This window comes from Zalophus californianus, chromosome 9, assembly GCF_009762305.2.
Source record: "Zalophus californianus isolate mZalCal1 chromosome 9, mZalCal1.pri.v2, whole genome shotgun sequence".
In the NCBI taxonomy this organism is placed as follows: domain Eukaryota; kingdom Metazoa; phylum Chordata; class Mammalia; order Carnivora; family Otariidae; genus Zalophus; species Zalophus californianus.
The window spans coordinates 64743143-64760322 of record NC_045603.1 but is presented as its reverse complement, the minus strand read 5'-3'; the positions used below and the strand labels follow the sequence as shown (position 1 = coordinate 64760322).

The 17180-nt window shown below is 43.8% G+C and overlaps 2 protein-coding genes and 1 pseudogene across 2 annotated transcripts; all 3 read left to right on the top strand.

Moving 5' to 3' along the window:
* Positions 1–804: 804 nt before the first annotated feature.
* On the top strand, positions 805–1028 carry LOC113922329 (annotated as a pseudogene).
* A 5703-nt stretch (positions 1029–6731) lies between these two features.
* LOC113921448 (olfactory receptor 11A1-like) lies at positions 6732–7544 on the top strand. The gene has a single exon (XM_027592118.1). It carries the CDS (start codon positions 6732–6734, stop codon positions 7542–7544), a length of 813 nt encoding a protein of 270 aa, XP_027447919.1.
* Positions 7545–14115: 6571 nt separating this feature from the next.
* On the top strand, positions 14116–16654 carry LOC113921934 (lysozyme C, milk isozyme-like). The gene is made up of 4 exons (XM_027593419.1): positions 14116–14294; positions 15342–15503; positions 16026–16104; positions 16466–16654. The coding sequence occupies exons 1-4, from the start codon at positions 14156–14158 to the stop codon at positions 16530–16532; spliced, it is 447 nt and encodes a 148-aa protein (XP_027449220.1). The 5' UTR covers positions 14116–14155; the 3' UTR covers positions 16533–16654.
* The last annotated feature ends 526 nt before the right edge of the window (positions 16655–17180 follow it).

Here is a 17180-nt window from a genome sequence, read left to right as displayed (position 1 = left end):
TATAGTTTCGTGCTGTGTGTTTTCCAATAGCTGAAAACAGATATTTCATGTTTTGTCCATTATGTAATTGTTTGCATGAGGAGAGCTAGGCTGGTAGCAGTCACTGCTTCATAGGTGGAAGCTGAAAACCCTTACCCTTCTTTTTAACTTTCTAAACTCTTTGCTACCCTCTAAATTCTAGTTCACATTCCCTCTCACTCCATTAACTTCCCTTACTCCTTTCTCTGCAAGTTCAATAAACTCCATAGCTCTTTTGTGGCAGTTATCAAATCCCTATGGTACCATAATTCCCTGCAGAAGGAAAGACCCTCTTCTGGACCACCCAGTAATGCCTAACACATTATGGGGTTCAAAATATATATTTGTTGAATAAATGAGATACCCAAAATATATTGTTTTCTTATCAGTGGAAATATATAAAAAGAGGATAAATGTTCCTCCTGCCTAGTGAAATGTTGGAATATATATGGTTTAAGGTCCCTCCCAGCTCAAAGCTTCAATGAAAAAATGGTTAGGCAAATTGTGCCACGTCTATATAATGAATATTGAATGATTTTTTTATTTTTATTTATTTATTTTTTTTATTTTTATTTTTTTAGAGAGAGAGTGTGTGTGCAAGCCAGGGGCAGGGGCAGAGGGAGAGGGAGAGAAATAGAATACTAAGCAAGCTCCATGCCCACTGCAGAGCCCAACACGGGCTCAATTTCACAATCCCAAGATTATGATGTGAGCCATAATCAAGAGTCAGATGCAGCTCGCCCTCTGAGCCTCTGCCGAAGCCAGTGCATTTTGCGCCCCCCAACCATGCCCGCAGGCAAGTCCTGGGCCACCTACCTGAAAATGTTCACTGCCAGCCCTTCCTGACCATGTGCGCCGGGACCGAAGCGGTGCACAGGTACTACCAGCCCGACCTGACAATACCTGAAATTCCACCAAAGCCTGGAGAACTCAAAACGGAGCTTTTGGGACTGAAAAAGAGACAACATGAACCTCAAATTTCTTAACAACAGAAACCTCAAAATGCTTAACTCAGCCAAGAACTCCGTGAATAATATTATAAGTATTAAATATATGCTTTAAAAAAAAAGAGAGAGAGATGCTTAACCAGCTGAGCCACCCAGGTGCCCCTACATGAATATTTTGAAAAAGGGATATATTCAATGATTACAGTAAAGTGTTAGGTGAAATATTAGGATTAAAGTTATATATGTGATCATAGTTACAACTATGTAAAAAAAGCATAATACTAGGAAGGAAAACCCATAAAAACTAGAAGGAAATATATATATATATTTTTAAGATTTTATTTATTCGACAGAGACTCAGTGAGAGAAGGAACACAAGCAGAGGGAATGGGAGAGGGAGAAGCAGGCTTCCCGTGGAGCAGAGAGCCTGATGTGGGGCTAGATCCCAGGACCCGGGGATCATGACCTGAGCCAAAGGCAGACGCTTAATGACTGAGTCACCCAGGAGCCCAGAAGGAGATATAGTTTTAAATAATGGAGTTATTTTAATGTGTGTGTACCCTTCTCATGTTTTTAATGTCATTATCCAGCTGTCTTGAAAGACAACCGGCCTATCTGGTTTTACCACATCCTCCTGCCTATATCCTCTCCATTCATAATTGATGTTTATATCATTGAGTTGGGATGAAAGATACAAGAATCTTGTCCTAGGGGCACCTGGCTGCCTCCGTTGGTGGAGCCAACTCGGGGTCGTGAGTTCAAGCCCCATGTTGGGTATAGAGATTACTTAAACAAACAAACAAACAAACAAACAAACAAACAAACTTAAAAAAAAAGTATCTTGTCCTGTGAAGGTGAATTTTTCCCCAGGCAGGATTTCTGCATTCCAGAGAGCTGGCTCTGGGTGAAGGGGCTGTCTTATCAGGTAATATGAACTCATCATCAAGGCATGGGTAACTGAAAGTAGTAAATAGATAACTCTACAAACCAATTTTTTTGTTGTTGTTCATTGCTGTATACCAGAGTCTAGAACAGTGCCTGACAGGTCATAAATACTCGGTAATTAGTTCTTGAATTAATTAATGTTATGACACATTTTTATACAAAATCTTAATCTAATACCTAGAAAACAGCATATAGATCCTTTATTTCCACTTTAAATTCACAGATAACACTTCAGAAAAAGAGCTGAAATTAAAATAAATTTTAACTACACGGATATTTTTATTACAATTATCATAAATTCTAAGTCAATAGACACTAGGTTTATTTATGGGTAGAAAGGTTCTTATTCTTCTCTTTCTCACCTGACATATCCCTCAGGCTCTTTACACAACCCAAGACCTGGGCAGACATATTTTATTCTCAATGACTTCCTCAAAGAGAATATACTAATTAATTCCTTGCAGGTCACCTTTTCCTCATCCGAGTTTTTCCACTCTGCCTTTCACCCGTCAGGTAAGACACTTGTCCAGTTTCTTCCAGGAAGGGCCATCCTGGACTGTTACTGGAAAGACCCAGCTCCTGCCATGACCCTGTGCTGTCGTTTTCCTGGCCTCATGTGGAGGGAATTCAGTGCTGTATTTCTGCAACAGGGTTCCTTCTTCACATTTGTCATTCAGCTGCATTTAGTATCTGGCACAACTACCTTGATGGCACCTGACCTGTTTTTATATTAATCTGTGATGTTAAATTATCAAACTAACAGAACAAATTATCTACAGAATTATATAGCAGTTTCCTCCTGCCTCTTCCCTGCTAAGAGATTAAAGCAGGACCCCAGGTCCTAAATCATGCCACAATAGAAAGACTGCTAATCTAGCCATTAGAAGTCAAATTCTAGATAATCCATCCCAATGCTGCAAGAACAAATCACAGCATACTCACTTTTCACCTTGGGGTTCATTCTGAGCATCAGATATTCACTAAATAAGTTAATATCTGCTTTGTGAATTACAAAATACTAGATAAATGTTCTTAATTGTGGCTATTCTTATGTCTTTCCAGTCTTTCCCTATCTCATAAAAAAGAGGTCATTAGATTTGAGGGAAACACCTGGACGTGGTCCCTCGTGGACCAGAACATTCCCCTGGAACCAAAACCTAGATGCAGCTGCTGCAGGTGGCTCCAAGCTACATCTCCTCCCCAAGGAGGCTCTTCTTCAACCCCCACAAGGGAAGGAGGCTGCCCTGCTCTCAGAAAAGGCAGTAGTGTCCACAGAAGCACATAGAGGATAAGGACAACAGCATTCTGTGAGCACCCTGGAGTAGAGAGAAACCAGTAACATGGAGCCTCCCTAAGAGAAAAGCAGAAAATCCACAGAGCTGTCGGCTGGCAGGAGAATTTAGTCTGGAGGTAAGACAACCAGAAGAGAAGGAGTTGACTCAAAGCCCACAGCAGACCAGACTCCCTTTCCACTGAATCTGAGTATCTAGGGTTCATCTGGCTCAACACTACTCTCTGCCAACAGAGAGAAACCCCTCTGACCCAGCCTAAACAAATTTGGAAGAGAGCTTGCCATGTTTTTAAAATGTCTAATGTTTGTTCCAGTAGATTTCAAAGAATGGGACCCATTATTTGCCAACTCCTGGGGCCTCTAGGAAGAAAGTTCATTTCCTCCCCTTTGACCTTGTCCAATGAGCCTTATTTTATTTTAATACCCCAAAATCATGCTATAAATAACAATAGTCAGCCCCATAAAAATCACCTCTTTGAAACCAGCACAGGTAGGTGGGTATGGGTTTTCCACCACCACCACCACCCCTTGGTCCATGTTGTGCCCTCTGAGCACCTATGGGCTAACTATAGTCCCTCTTCATAAGGATCCTTCTGGGTGGAGTGGGGGGAGGGAGGGGGAGGGAGGAAGGAATTGGATGAAGATGGTCAAAAGGTACAAACTTCCAGCTATAAAAATAAGTAAGTCCTGGGGGGGCGGGGGAGGAGGGCAGGAAGAATCCTTCCAATACTTGAAAATAGCTATCATAGTCTCCCATTATTTTGTCATTTCCAGAGTAAACATGTCCACATTCTTCATACGTTCCTCATACTTCACCGTTCCAAAGTCTTAACTCATAATAGTCAACAAAAATCTCAAATCATGTTCACATAAATGGCTACTTTTTAACTGATAGTTAAAGCCTACAAGCAAATTTTACATGTGCCCCTGTTACATTTCATCTTGTTTTTAGTCTAGCATTCCAAAGAAAAGATTATTTTGGATTATAATTCTATCACTTACAATATTGGTTTCCCCTCTTTGTTTCATATCATCTGAAGTTTGATGAGAGCCATGCATATTTACTCTTTATCGAAGTCACTACCAAAACAGGTGAAGAAGACAAGAAGGCAAAGCCTTCTCCTTTTCACTAGACATGTTTCTCCAGATTTTCAGAGTCATTAATGAATAATTTTGGTCTATGGTAGTCAAACTAAAAGTGTTATCTTTAAGCTCACAGTCATCATCTTTTCTATGAAGCTTTACCAAAATTATGTCTTTTTCTACTCCTTTCTCCTGATCTAAATTATTAATACTACCAATAAGGGCCATTATGTGAGGTTTGACATTATAATTAGCATTATATAGCTCCTGGTGATATTTCCTTATGAGACTTCCACATGTTCTTATAAAGCATCTATTTAAGAATTTTACCAGGGACCAAGGTCAAATTCACTGGTTAACAAGGGCAACAGTAACTTTCCTATCATAAGCATTGACTCAGAGACTTGAGAAGACTTAAGAAGTTTTGAGTCAGTTGTCTGGTTGGTTGGTTGGTCGGTTTGGTTAGTTTTACTAGCTTCTTCCCTTGTTCCATCTTTCTGCTAAACCTGGAGTCTATTCCATTCTCAAATCAAGTCTCTTTCTGGCTCTTTAAGAAGTCACTAGTAAGGGCACCCAGGTGGCTCAGTGTGTTAAGCGTCCAACTCTTGATTTCAGCTCGGGTCATGATCAGGGTCTTGAGATCAAGCCCCAGGTCGGGCTCTGCATACAGTAGGAAGTCTGCTTAAGATTCTCTCTCTCCCTCTCCCACTGTCTCTCCCCCTGATCTCTCGCTCTCTAAAAAAAAAAAAGAAGTCACTAGTATACAAAAAGATAAAATATGTATCAAATACATATGAAAGTATTCTGTTCCCGCTGTCTGTAACCCCCATGTGACCAAATGGTGTCTGCATAATGGAAGCCCAAAACCAGAGGAAAATGTAGGACCAGGGAAGGAACACAAAAACCCTGTGTTCTCGCTACCATTTGCTAATGTGGAATGTCATCTTTCTGTGCCTGGGGCGGCTCAGATGGTTAAGCGTCTGCCTTCGGCTCAGGTCATGATCCCGGGGTCCTGGGATCGAGTCCCACATCGGGCTCCCTGCTCCTTGGGAGCCCGCTTCTCCCTCTGCCTCTCTCTCTCTCTCTGTCTTTCATGAATAAATAAATAAATAAAATCTTAAAAAAAAAAAAAGAAAACTCTCTATCATGTTGGACTTTCTGGTTTCTTCCCCCTACCACACACACACACACACACACACACACACACACACACACACACACACGCACGTACTTGACTTCCATCTCCAACCTTAATCATGGCTCCATCTCAAACTGAGTGACAGAGTTCCAATATTCCCTCAGTTAGTGGAGGACTCAGAGATTCCTTCTCCATTTTAGCAATCATTTCAGTGCCTCTTTCCCTCGCCCAAGCATTAATTGTCAGATGCTGCAATTTTTCTGTGGCAATTTCCCATTGGAAAATTATTGTAACTAATTCACTCATTTATTAATTCATTCCACAAGTACTTATCAAAGTCTTCCTTTGTGTTTGGTGTTAGCATAGTATTGTAATGATTCAGAGAAGGAATCCTGTAACAGGGTAGAAATGTCTAAATAATCCATATTAGGTGAGATAAAATGATCATGTGACCAGCATAGAGAATATAGGGCAGGAGAACCAAGAAAAAGAAAGTATTCTCAGCTTCCAACAAACTTATTAGAGACTGAGCATAGTTTAAAAATGGCTTTACCAATGGTCACCAGGCCACTTGTCCAAGGAAAAGGAATGGATTCCCAGAGAAGTGGGATCTGAGTTAATTCAGATCTTTCTATATTGTACTTCTTGTGGAATAAATGATATAGATTGCTCATCAAAATGTCCAAGCCTCATTTTCTTAGAAAGAGAAAATAGCGTGAGATGAGTGGCTGCTTCAGGAATGTGCATGACCTCAGAGTAGGACCACCCACCCACTAAGGGATGGGGATGGGCAGTCCTCCCCCCCTCCCCCCCAGAGGAGCTCACCAGGTGTGGTTCTGCTGTTGATATTCAGCCAAGATTGTCAGTAAATTGCTCACTGATGATTACTGCTCTCTGACACCGATATTTCTATCACTCAGGAAGGATTTGGGAAAGCACTGTAAGAGAGTAGACTATTGCAGGAACTTTGGAGTCAAGCAAATGTGGGTTCACATCATGACTCCATCATAATCGCCTCGAATAACTGACTTAATCTCACTGGGTCTCAGTTTCTCTTCTGTATACAGGAGACAATAAGGCCTAACTTTAATGCTTGCTGTGATGAATAAGTGAATAAGCCAAGCATAGTATGCAGTCCCGATAGGATCTTGGTTAAAGTTACCTTCCTCTCTTCTCTTGGGCCCCGATCTAGATGAGGAAGCAGTCCAGTGGTGACAGCGAAAACCAGACCACCTGGCTGATCCTGGTCGGCTTTGGGGAGTTGCAACACCTGGGCTTTCTCCCTTTCACCTTCTTTTTGGCCATTTATATGGTAACAGTTGGGGGCAACACCCTCATCGTGCTGGCTGTGGCCACCAGTCGGGCACTCCATACACACATGTATTTCTTCCTCTGCCACTTCTCCTTGCTGGAGATTGGCTATACCTCCAACATCACGCCTCAGCTGCTGTGGAGCTTCCTGGAAGGGAGGGGAAACATCTCACTGGTCAGCTGTCTGGTACAGTTCTACACGTTTGCCTCACTAGCTGCCATTGGGTGCCTCCTGCTATCTGCTATGTCCTATGACCTTTATCTGGCCATCTGCCACCCCCTTCACTACCCTGCCCTGACGAGCACCTGGTTGTGTGGCTGCCTGGCTGCTGGAGCCTGGATCAGCGGCTTTTCTTTGTCTGCTTTCACTCTGGCCCTGGCAGCCCCTCTGCCCCTCTGCCCTGGCCGCAGGGAGATGGACCACTACTTCTGTGATTTTGCTCCAGTTGTAGGGTTGTTCTGTGGAGATGTGGGGGTCATGTGGGGAACCAGAGCGAGCATCTCAGGCTTTCTGACGCTGGGCCCCTTCCTGTTGATTGTGGCATCCTATGCCTCCCTCTTGAGGACTGTACTGCAAATACCTTCAAGCCATGGTAGACAGAAAGCCTTCTCCACCTGTTCCTCCCACTTCAGTGTGGTCAGGATGTTTTATGGCACCCTCATTGTGGTCTATGTAGCCCCAACAGAGCACATGGCCCCCTTGCTCCGAAAGGCCTTCTCTGTCCTCTCCACTGTATTCACCCCTATGGTCAACCCCATCATCTACAGCCTCAAGAACCAAGAGGTAAAAGGGGCCCTTCATAGGCTCTGAGGACAGCTTATCCCAAGACACACTCCACTGAGAAGGATAGGGCAGCTATTGACTTGTTCCTGGATTCCAGCTTAGCCCCTTCCTCAAAGTCTAGAGGACTAGAGATCGCTGTGATGAAAAGATAAATACTGTGGGATTGAAAATAGATGTCTGACAAAATGAGGCAACTTCATTTTTCCAGTTGGAATGGGGTAGAGTTCAAAATCTTATGCCGGGTACAAGACCTAAATATTATAGACACTCCACAAATATTAGTTGAAAAAAATGGATGGATGAATGAATGAATGAATGAATGAATGAATACGGAAAAGAATGCCAGAGGAAGGAGAGCACAACTCAAGGGGGGAACATTTGCAGATTATTAATCTAAGATGACAAGATTAAGGTTGGCAGATAGAGAAAGGAGGGGTAGGGAGATGGTAATAAGGACCAGAATTAAGATAAGATCTCATGACATGCTTCACATGCAATCTCAGAAACAGAGAGACAGACTTGGACATAAAGTATGTAGAGTCATGATGTAGGTGGTGATGGCACAAGAGCCACTTGGGAGAGGAAGGGTCAGCCATTCATGCCTGTAGCCCAGGAGGCCAACTGGACCACTGCTCTGGGAGTTCCCGTTAGTCCTCCTGTTGTTGATGTCAGACAAGTAGGAAGTAGGGGAAAGGTAGGAGATTAATGAGAAGGAAATAAATTAAACCCAATGAGAGAATTCTGAAATTTTGCCTCTAACAGAAAATCTTTTAAATCTTTTTCTTTTTTGTAAGATTTTATTTATGTATTTGAGAGAGAGCGCAAGCAGAGGAAGGGGCAGAGGGGTGAGGGAGAGAATCCCAAGAAGACTCTGCACTGAGCACAGAGCCCAACCAGGAGCTTGATCTCAGGACCCTGACATCATGACCTGAGCCAAAACCAAGAGTCGGAAGCCCAACTGACTGAGCCACCCAGGCACCCCTGAAATCTTTTAAAAACGACACAAAAACATTTCTAATTTTTTTATTGGAAATATGTCAACATGTTTCTCAAGGTTGCCTGCACCAGAAAGATCTAGAGTAACTGTTTACAAATGAGGATTTCTAGGCTCTTCATCAGACCTACAAAATCAGAACCTCTAGAAATGGGGCCCAGGGATCTACATGTAACAAATGTCACAGTTGATTCTCAGTGTAGGGAAAGGGCATGGTTACCAGGGGTGACAAAGGTAATGGGAAAATTGGTTGGGGGGAGACACAGTTCCTCGTGGATGTAAAGAGATGTAACCCTGAGTGATGGAAATCAGATAGACAGATAGATATACAGAAAGGGCCAGAGAAGATCTGAAGGAAAGTAGAAAACCTGGGTTAGCTGGCCCTGTCTGGGTGGGGCAGAAATACAGAGCAAGAAAAAACAAATAGAAAATTTCCCTGTCTGGGAGTGCCTCTGTGGCTTGGTTTCAGCTCAGGTCATGATCTCAGAGTCGTGAGATCAAGCTGCCCGTGGGGCTCTGCACTCAGCAGAAGTCTGCTTGGGATACTCTCTCCCTCTCCCTCCACCCCTCCCCCTGCTCGTTCTCTCTCTCTCTCTCTCTCTCTCTCTCTCTCTCTCTCTCAAATAAATAAATAAATAAATAAATAAATCTTAAGAAAATTAAATGAAGTACATATAATAAAGTCCTCCATCTCTGTGCTTTGATTGGTCTATGACACATTTTAACAAACATTAACATCCTCCCTCACCCTCCTTTTCGTCAAGGAAAGTCAGGAGACACCCTCTCCCTTCAGTCCTAGCGCTGAGGGCCAGCCCTTCCCCATAGTGGAACCTCACTGCATATAGACATGAGCCACCGCTTCTCCTTCTCCTCCCCTGGCATGAAAGGACTGAGACAACACTGGGAGGATGCCAGGTCATAGGGAAACTGGACCTAAAGAGAGGAGAGACCCCAGGGGAGAGAGTCAGAGAAGGAAAGTGGGAAAGAAGAAGAGGCGGGAAGGGGGAGGAAGGGGGACAGGGAACAGGGAAATGACAAGACCGGGGAAACAGAGGGATAACGAAAGGGAAAGTAAAAGCTGCAAGTGGAAGAGGTAAGAAAGGGAAGCAGGGCCGCCTGGGGGGCTCAGTCGGTTAAGCGGCTGCCTTCCACTCAGGTCATGGTCCCAGGGTCGTAATCCCCGCTCAGCAGGGAGTCTGCTTGTCCGTCCCCCAAACTGGTGCTCTCTCTCTCTCTCTGTCTCTCTCAAATGAATAAATAAAATCTTTAAAAAAAAAAAAAAAAAGGAAAGAAGTAGGAGAAGCAAAGGAGAAAGGAAGGGTTCCAGAAACCTTCCCCACATTCCTCCACTGGGACCACATGATCTCAAGGTTGTGGGATCAAGCCAGCAGCAGGCTCTGCTCAGTGTGGAGTCTGCTAGAGATTTTCTCTCTCACCCTCCCCCTCTGCTCCTCCCTCCTCTGCTCCTCTCCCTGCTCACGCTCTCTCTCTCTCTCTCTCAAATAAATAAATACCATCTTTAAAAGAAAAAGTTTCAGTTATTAATTGGACCTCAGCTCAATATTGCATGGTAAGTCCATGCTTTGAGATACCCTACCTACAGCATGCACACAGGAATAATTGAAAAAATGCAAAAGGGAAAATGTAAAAGGCATAGCATAGCTCAAAAACAATATAAATATCTCCATGGGCCACAAATATAAGGAAACTGATCATAAAAGCTGTGAATAGGTCTGAAGCCAAAGGCCTGCTCGATTCCAGGCTGAAGCAAGAGGAGAGGCAGTTCTGAGCTCAGCTCCTGCAGGGTCACGAGACTAAAAGTTCTCCACCTGAAGCAGGAACTAGAGCCAAAGGCACTCTTAGAAGGGAAGGGCTGAGAACAAGGTCTCTTTTCATTAAAGAGAAATGAAAAAAAAAAAACTGCTGCCTGCTACCATCTGAGGCCAAAGCTTATCCAGAGCACACGTAAGGAGGTAAGAGAGCATGGAGTTTCGTGACCAGGAACTGAGAGGGCATACGTGCGGCCTCCCACTCAAAATGAGGCTGAGATCCAACATTATAAAATACTTGGGAAAAAACTAACTCTACAAAAGATAGCCCAAAAAATCACCAATTGGAAGATAAATTTACACTAGAGAATATTAAAATATTAAGAGTCCGAGAGAAAGACAAACACCATATGATTTCACTTATATGTGGAATCTAAAAAACAAAGCAAATGAGCAAACAAAAAAAGCCAAAACCAACCCATAAATACAGAGAACAAACTGATGGTTACCAGAGGGGAGACGAGTGGGGGGATGGGCAACGTGGATGAAGGGGAGGGGAGATCCAGGCTTCCAGTTATGGAATGAATACTTCAGGAGGATGAAAGGCACGGCATAAGGAATATAGTCAATGGTGTGGGGTTTTGTTGTTGCTCTTGTTTTTGTTTTTTCTCCAAGTTTTTATTTAAATTCCAGTAAGTTAACATAGTGTAATATTGGTTTCAGGAGTAGAATTTAGTGATTCATCACTTACATATGACAACTGGTGCTCATCACAAGTGCCTTCCTTAATCCCCATCACCCATTGAACACCCCCCCACCTCCCCTCCAGCAACCCTGTTTGTTCGTAATAGTTAAGAGTCTGATTTTTGGTTTGCTTCTCTTTTTGCCCTGCTATGTTCATCTGCTTTGCTTCTTAAATTCCACATATGAGTGAATACAGTCAATGGTGTTGTAATAATGTTGCCTGGTGACAGATGGCAGCCACACTTGGGGTGAGAACAGCATAATGCATGGACTCGTAGAATCACTGTGTTGTACACTTGAAACTAATGTAACAATGTGTGTCAGCTATAGTTCAAGCTTTAAAAAATATATTAATATTTAATACAGAAGAGAAAATCGTGAGACATCTGGGCAGAATTAAAACAAGTGCAGATAGGGTCACCTGGGTGGCTCAGTCAGCTAAGCATCTGCCTTCAGCTTAGGTCATGATCCCGGAGTCTTGGGTTGGAGCCCCATATCGAGCCCCATATCAAGCCCCATATCGGGCTCCCTGCTCAGTGGGGAGTCTGCTTCTCTCTCTCCCTCTGCCCCTCCCCCTGCTCATGCTCACGCGCTCTCTCTCACAAATAAATAAAATCTTAAAAAAAAAAGCACAGATAGATATGTAAAAGAATAAATTGGAAAATTGGAAAAGAAAAATATAGTCATTGAAATATCTGAAGACTCAATAGATGGAATAAACTCTAGACTTAACAGAGGTGAAGAGAGAATTCGCGAACTGCAAGATAAGTTCAAAGGTCTAGAGTTTAAATGGAGAAGCTCCAACATTTGCTGATAGGAGTTCCAGGAAAAACAGAATGGAGAAACTGAGGGAAAGAGTAACTGGAACAGATGGTGAGAATTTTCCAGAATTGAAAAGAGATATAAATTCTCATTAGAATATATTTAAAATACCAAACAAAATAAATAAAATACAAATCCACCCTTGGACACACCAAAGTGAAACTGCAGGATATTATGGATAAAGAAGAAGGTACATACAATTACGTTCAGCATTTTCTGAATAACAACAATTGGAAACAGTCTAAATATCCATCAACAGAAGAATCACTACAAAAGAGTGGCAAAACAATGAAATACTGTAGAGTAGTTAATGTGAATAACAACAGCAGCAAGTATCAGCATGAATAAACCTCGAAAACAAGTTGAATGAAAAATGCAAGGTACAGAAAAATATGCACATTATTAAGCCATTTGTTTGAAGTTTAAAACCATATAAAACAATACATTTATTGTTTGTGGGTGCATACATGTGTAATGAAGACATGAAAACCTACATAGATGAAAACCAAATAGGAATAATACCCACAAATTCAGAATCCTCACCACCTCTCTAATAATCGCTTTAAGTTGAGGCTATTTATTCTCCCCAAACCAGGTATATCTGAATCTAGAAGTAATCAATCTCACTGCTGGCACTTTGAAACCATCATGAAACTCTCCTTCTTTAAAGTCTCTTATATCTTTGAGACTTATGTATTCTGGCCATACACCTACCACCTCCCTTGGGTTATTCTCCCCCATTCCTTGAGAACACTGACATTTCATAGAATTTCTCTCCATCTCAAGATCTACTCCTACTCTGAGTGATTCAGACATCCATATGAGTGTCCTGTCCAATGCCTCGCCTCCCCAACCCAAGAAGCAGCTCCTCCGATCCCCCATCAGTTACCCATCCTTACGGGCCCATCCTGGATCTCGCCATCACTCAGAACTGCTTCACCTCTAAAACCATAAACTCAGGTATGCACTTCTCTCATCAACCTCTTGTTCTTTCAGATCACTTGTTCACTTGCTCCCAGTACTCCTATTTGGATTCCATTGAAACTGTCAGTCCACTGACAGACATTTCTACTGTATCTCTATGTAATAATCTCCTTCTATCTTCCTTTCCTTCCTTACCCAGGTAAGACTCCATAGTCCAAAATCTACACCACTTTTGCCAAAATCTTCCATTATCTTGCCTTATTATCTTTCTGTCCACTTGCCTGGAAAAAAAAAAAAAAAACTAACCCAAATGCATATTCTCATAGGTGTCTTTAGAGTAAAGATCAACCCCCTTAACATGACTTGGCTCCTGAATGCCTCTGAACATAGACATGGAATTAATCTAATCAGTGAAAGCCTGAGTAGATGGATAGCCAGACCAATTAGCTACCCTGAGTGAATATTATAAATAAGTTATGCCTACTATCCATTCCTTTATGTCTCCAAGTCAACATCATATAACGCCCTTTAACAGCAAAGCCTTGCCGGTTACTTTAAGACCTACAGAAGCCCCCTTCTAGCACTACCTCTATTATTACTCTTGTGTGTCTTCTTAGAAAGTGTTGATCTAGTGATAACTCTTCCTTCACAATGCCTATCCACCGAACTGAAATCAAGACCTTGTGCTCTAATAATTACCAGCTTTTTCTAACCATATATATCCCCTGTTGGTTCTGTTTCACTGGAGAACCCTGACTAATACAAGATGCTTGATGATCACTGATCACACAGATATTAGAGAGAATTCAATACAGTTGGGGTTTTAGATCTGATGACTTCTTGCAGACACAGAGATATTATGAACTTAGGCTCTAGTGGTCTTCTATTCAACCAATGGTTTACTGATTGCAGATGCCCAAAGATCCTCAATTTCTCCAAACTCAGTGATGCTCATCATGGGTCCCCCACTAGACCAAGTAGTAAAATACCTTCAGCCAAGCACAGATAATAAGCCAAAGTTCAGCAAAGCACACAGCGACAACCCCCGCTGGAGACATTCCAACAAAAGTACAAAGCTTGAAAATCATGCTTCTCTCTCCTACCAACTCCCTTCTCTCCCCCATTTCCCTCCTCCATGCATTTGCCCAAATCCAGGACCCACCCCCACCAAAATGAGACTTTATTCCTGGTATTATTCTCGGTTACATTCCCTTCCCTGAAGGGGAACTGACTGGACCAGTTTCAGGAACTGGCCTTGGACAGCCATGTCCTTCCTGGCGTAGATGCCAGCATTATTGCCCAATCATAGATAACTTTGTGCCCGGAGGGTATAAGAGAAAACAGCATCCTGGACATAGCAGACTCAGGTCCCACCAGCCACAGAAATGAGGTCTGTTCTGATCATCACCCTCCTCAGCTGCTTCTGTGCAGCATATGAGGCCAAAGTCTTCTCCAAGTGTGAGCTGGCCCGCAAGCTAAAGACCAAGGGAATGGATGGCTACCGTGGCTACAGCCTGGCAAACTGTGAGTGTGAACGTTCTTTCTGTCTCTGCCCAGAGAGACCTTCTTCCCCAGCCAAGCAATCTCTCCCTTTTCACTTCCTGATTTACTCATTTGTCAGGGTTCTCTTCCACTCCCCGACTGCTCTTCTTATCTCTGCCTCCATTGCCTTATATTCCTACTAGGATCTCCTTTGCTCTTTCCACCAGGGATTATTTTATCTATAATAAATTTTCTCTTGCTGTTCCCCCAAATCACCTCCCCACCCAGCGGCCTGGAATACTTCCTCAGAAACACCCCGAGACTCGCCCAACATCTCTCCATCTTGCTCCCATCACCTTTGCTTTCATCTGCATTCTTTTTAGTCTCTGCCGCACAGTTGGTATTGCCTCCCACCCTCTCCCCTGCCCTTCTGTCCACCAAAAAATAACCTACATCTGCTGCATTTGTCTAAAGTTTGTTCTATCCATGTCACAAGGGAGTTGGATGGGGACTGTGAGAACAGAAGGGGAGGCAGTGAGTGACAAGGTGCAAGAAGGACTGAGAATCTCTGTCGCCTGCCTCATTAGTAAGAAGAACACATGAAGCTATTTCAATTTCCCTTGAATATCTTCATTTTTCTTCACACCAAATATACTCTTTCTCATCACCCCCCCCCCCAAGGATGGCTTTTTAGGGCTTCCTTTCTAGGATCCTCCTCCATTACTTCTCCACCTCTTCTCTTCCACATACTTTGGGATATAAGCCAATGGGAATATACAAGGCAAGAGTTGGCTATTCAGCTGGGAGATGAGGCTGGAAAGGCAGACTGGGAGACAGACGGCAATTGATGGATTATTGGCCTTTCCAAACGCACTTATTTAAAAATTGTAATTACATACTTACCATGGGCTGATTTTTGCTTGGGACTAGGAGCACACAATGGATTATAAATACAAACCTAACACCGAGGATCTCATAGTCTTCTCATTTCAGTCTCAAGGGACTTTCTGGCGGTTCTAGTGTAGCAGGAGTTCGGTCTCATCGTGAAACAATCCCCCTTTTCGACCCACACCTTTTGCTCTGACACAGGGGTCTGCATGGCTCAGTATGAGAGTAAATTCAACACCCGGGCCTTTAATGGGAGAAATACCGATGGCAGTAAAGACTATGGGATCTTCCAGCTGAACAGCCGGTGGTGGTGCAAAAACAGCAACCAGCCCTCAGCAAACGCCTGCAGCAAAACGTGTAACAGTAAGGACTCGGTCCCCTCTGCGGGCTGGGGCAGGTGGGGCACATAAAACAGGTACTCCCTAACAGCTGGCCCTCGGCCTGTGCTGGAGAAGCCCAGGACAGGGGATCAAGGGGCCCCAGACAGTCCTCACATCCAAAATCGGAGGAAGCAAGATACACTGACCCCTGACTAAGCCTCGCCTTCATGGGTCCCCATCCCTCAAGCCATGTTATCCCTCTCCTCGTCCACACGCAGCCACATCAGCAGCCCACACACCCCCAGGCAGCATGTCTCCTGAGGACAAAGGCTCTCCCTGTCCCTCCGGTCCTGGATGCCCTCTGGAGGGAACAATGCTCAGAGGCGGATTCAAAACAAGGCAGGAAAATCCAGGCAAATGGAAGGCAAACCCACAAAAGGGCTCCAGAGAGAGAGGGTTTCTGATTCACGCTTAGTTTCCTCTGGAAATTCCCCTCAAAAAAGTATTGATCAATGAAACAGGAAAAGAGATTTTTCCCTCCCCACTCAGCCCCTTTTCCTTTCAGAGTTTCTGGATGACAACATCGATGATGACATCACGTGTGCCAAGAGGGTTGTGAGAGATCCTAATGGGATGTCCGCCTGGTAAGCAGAGCATGAAGGGCAGAGACCAGCTGTTCTGCCGGGCATGGACCCTGACAGTATTTGGGATGCTGATAGAATCAGCAGCATCTCTGCTGTAGGATTCTCCCTGGGCTTTGTACGGAGTGGAGACGGTACCCCCGACATGAACAGAGGCAGAGTAATACTGTGATGCGCTCACCCCGGGCGTCCCTGCAGCACCGACTGACGGGTTCTCAGACGGGCGAACCCTCCCTATCTGAGACTCTCCCACAGCACAAACTGACTAGGGTCTCCAGCCTGCAGACCCTACATTCCGTCCCAGCTGAGCCCCTGTAGACTCCTGCCCCTGCCTCTGATTTATGCTGTGTTTCTCTATTCATAGGGTGGCCTGGGTAAAACACTGCAAGGGCAGGAATTTGTCCAGGTACCTGGCTGCCTGTAACCTGTGAGACGGTCATTGAATATGGCTCCTGGAGAAGGTAGCCCAGAAGGCAGAGTAATTCTTCAAGGTTCTTGGAAGCTCTGAAAGTCCCCTCCTCACTGCTTCCAAAATAAAAGTTGCTCACTTTCAGCTGTCTCAAGTATCATGTTTAAGGGCTGGGTTGTGACGGAGACTTGCTACCCGCTGTAGACAGCTGGAGGTCCTATTCTCTCCAAGCCCATGGCTGAAGTTCCCCCTATCTCCTCTGGAAAGATAGTTAAGGAAAATCCTTTACTGAGAACTGCTTGAGGCTAAAGTTGACAGTGGAATACAGCATTCTAGATGTGAGCTCTTATGAAATTCATTTATAGAGGTGACCAATATTATTCTCCATCACCAGGAAGGAGAGTTCAAGATGAAAAAGAAGAAGAAAACTGTGGGAGAGTTTTGGTTTAGACGTAGAGAAGGACTGGCCGAATATCAGGATGATTATGTTGGCTGGGGTAAATGACTAAGCTGCTGTAACAGAGTCCCCAAAATATGGTGTTCTCACAAAGCAGTCCATGGTGGGTAGACAGGCTCCTTTGTCCCACACAGACATTCAGAAATTCAGATTCTTTCCATCGTGCATCTCCACCATCCTCCAAAGCAGTGCTACTCAAAAGTGTGGTCCACA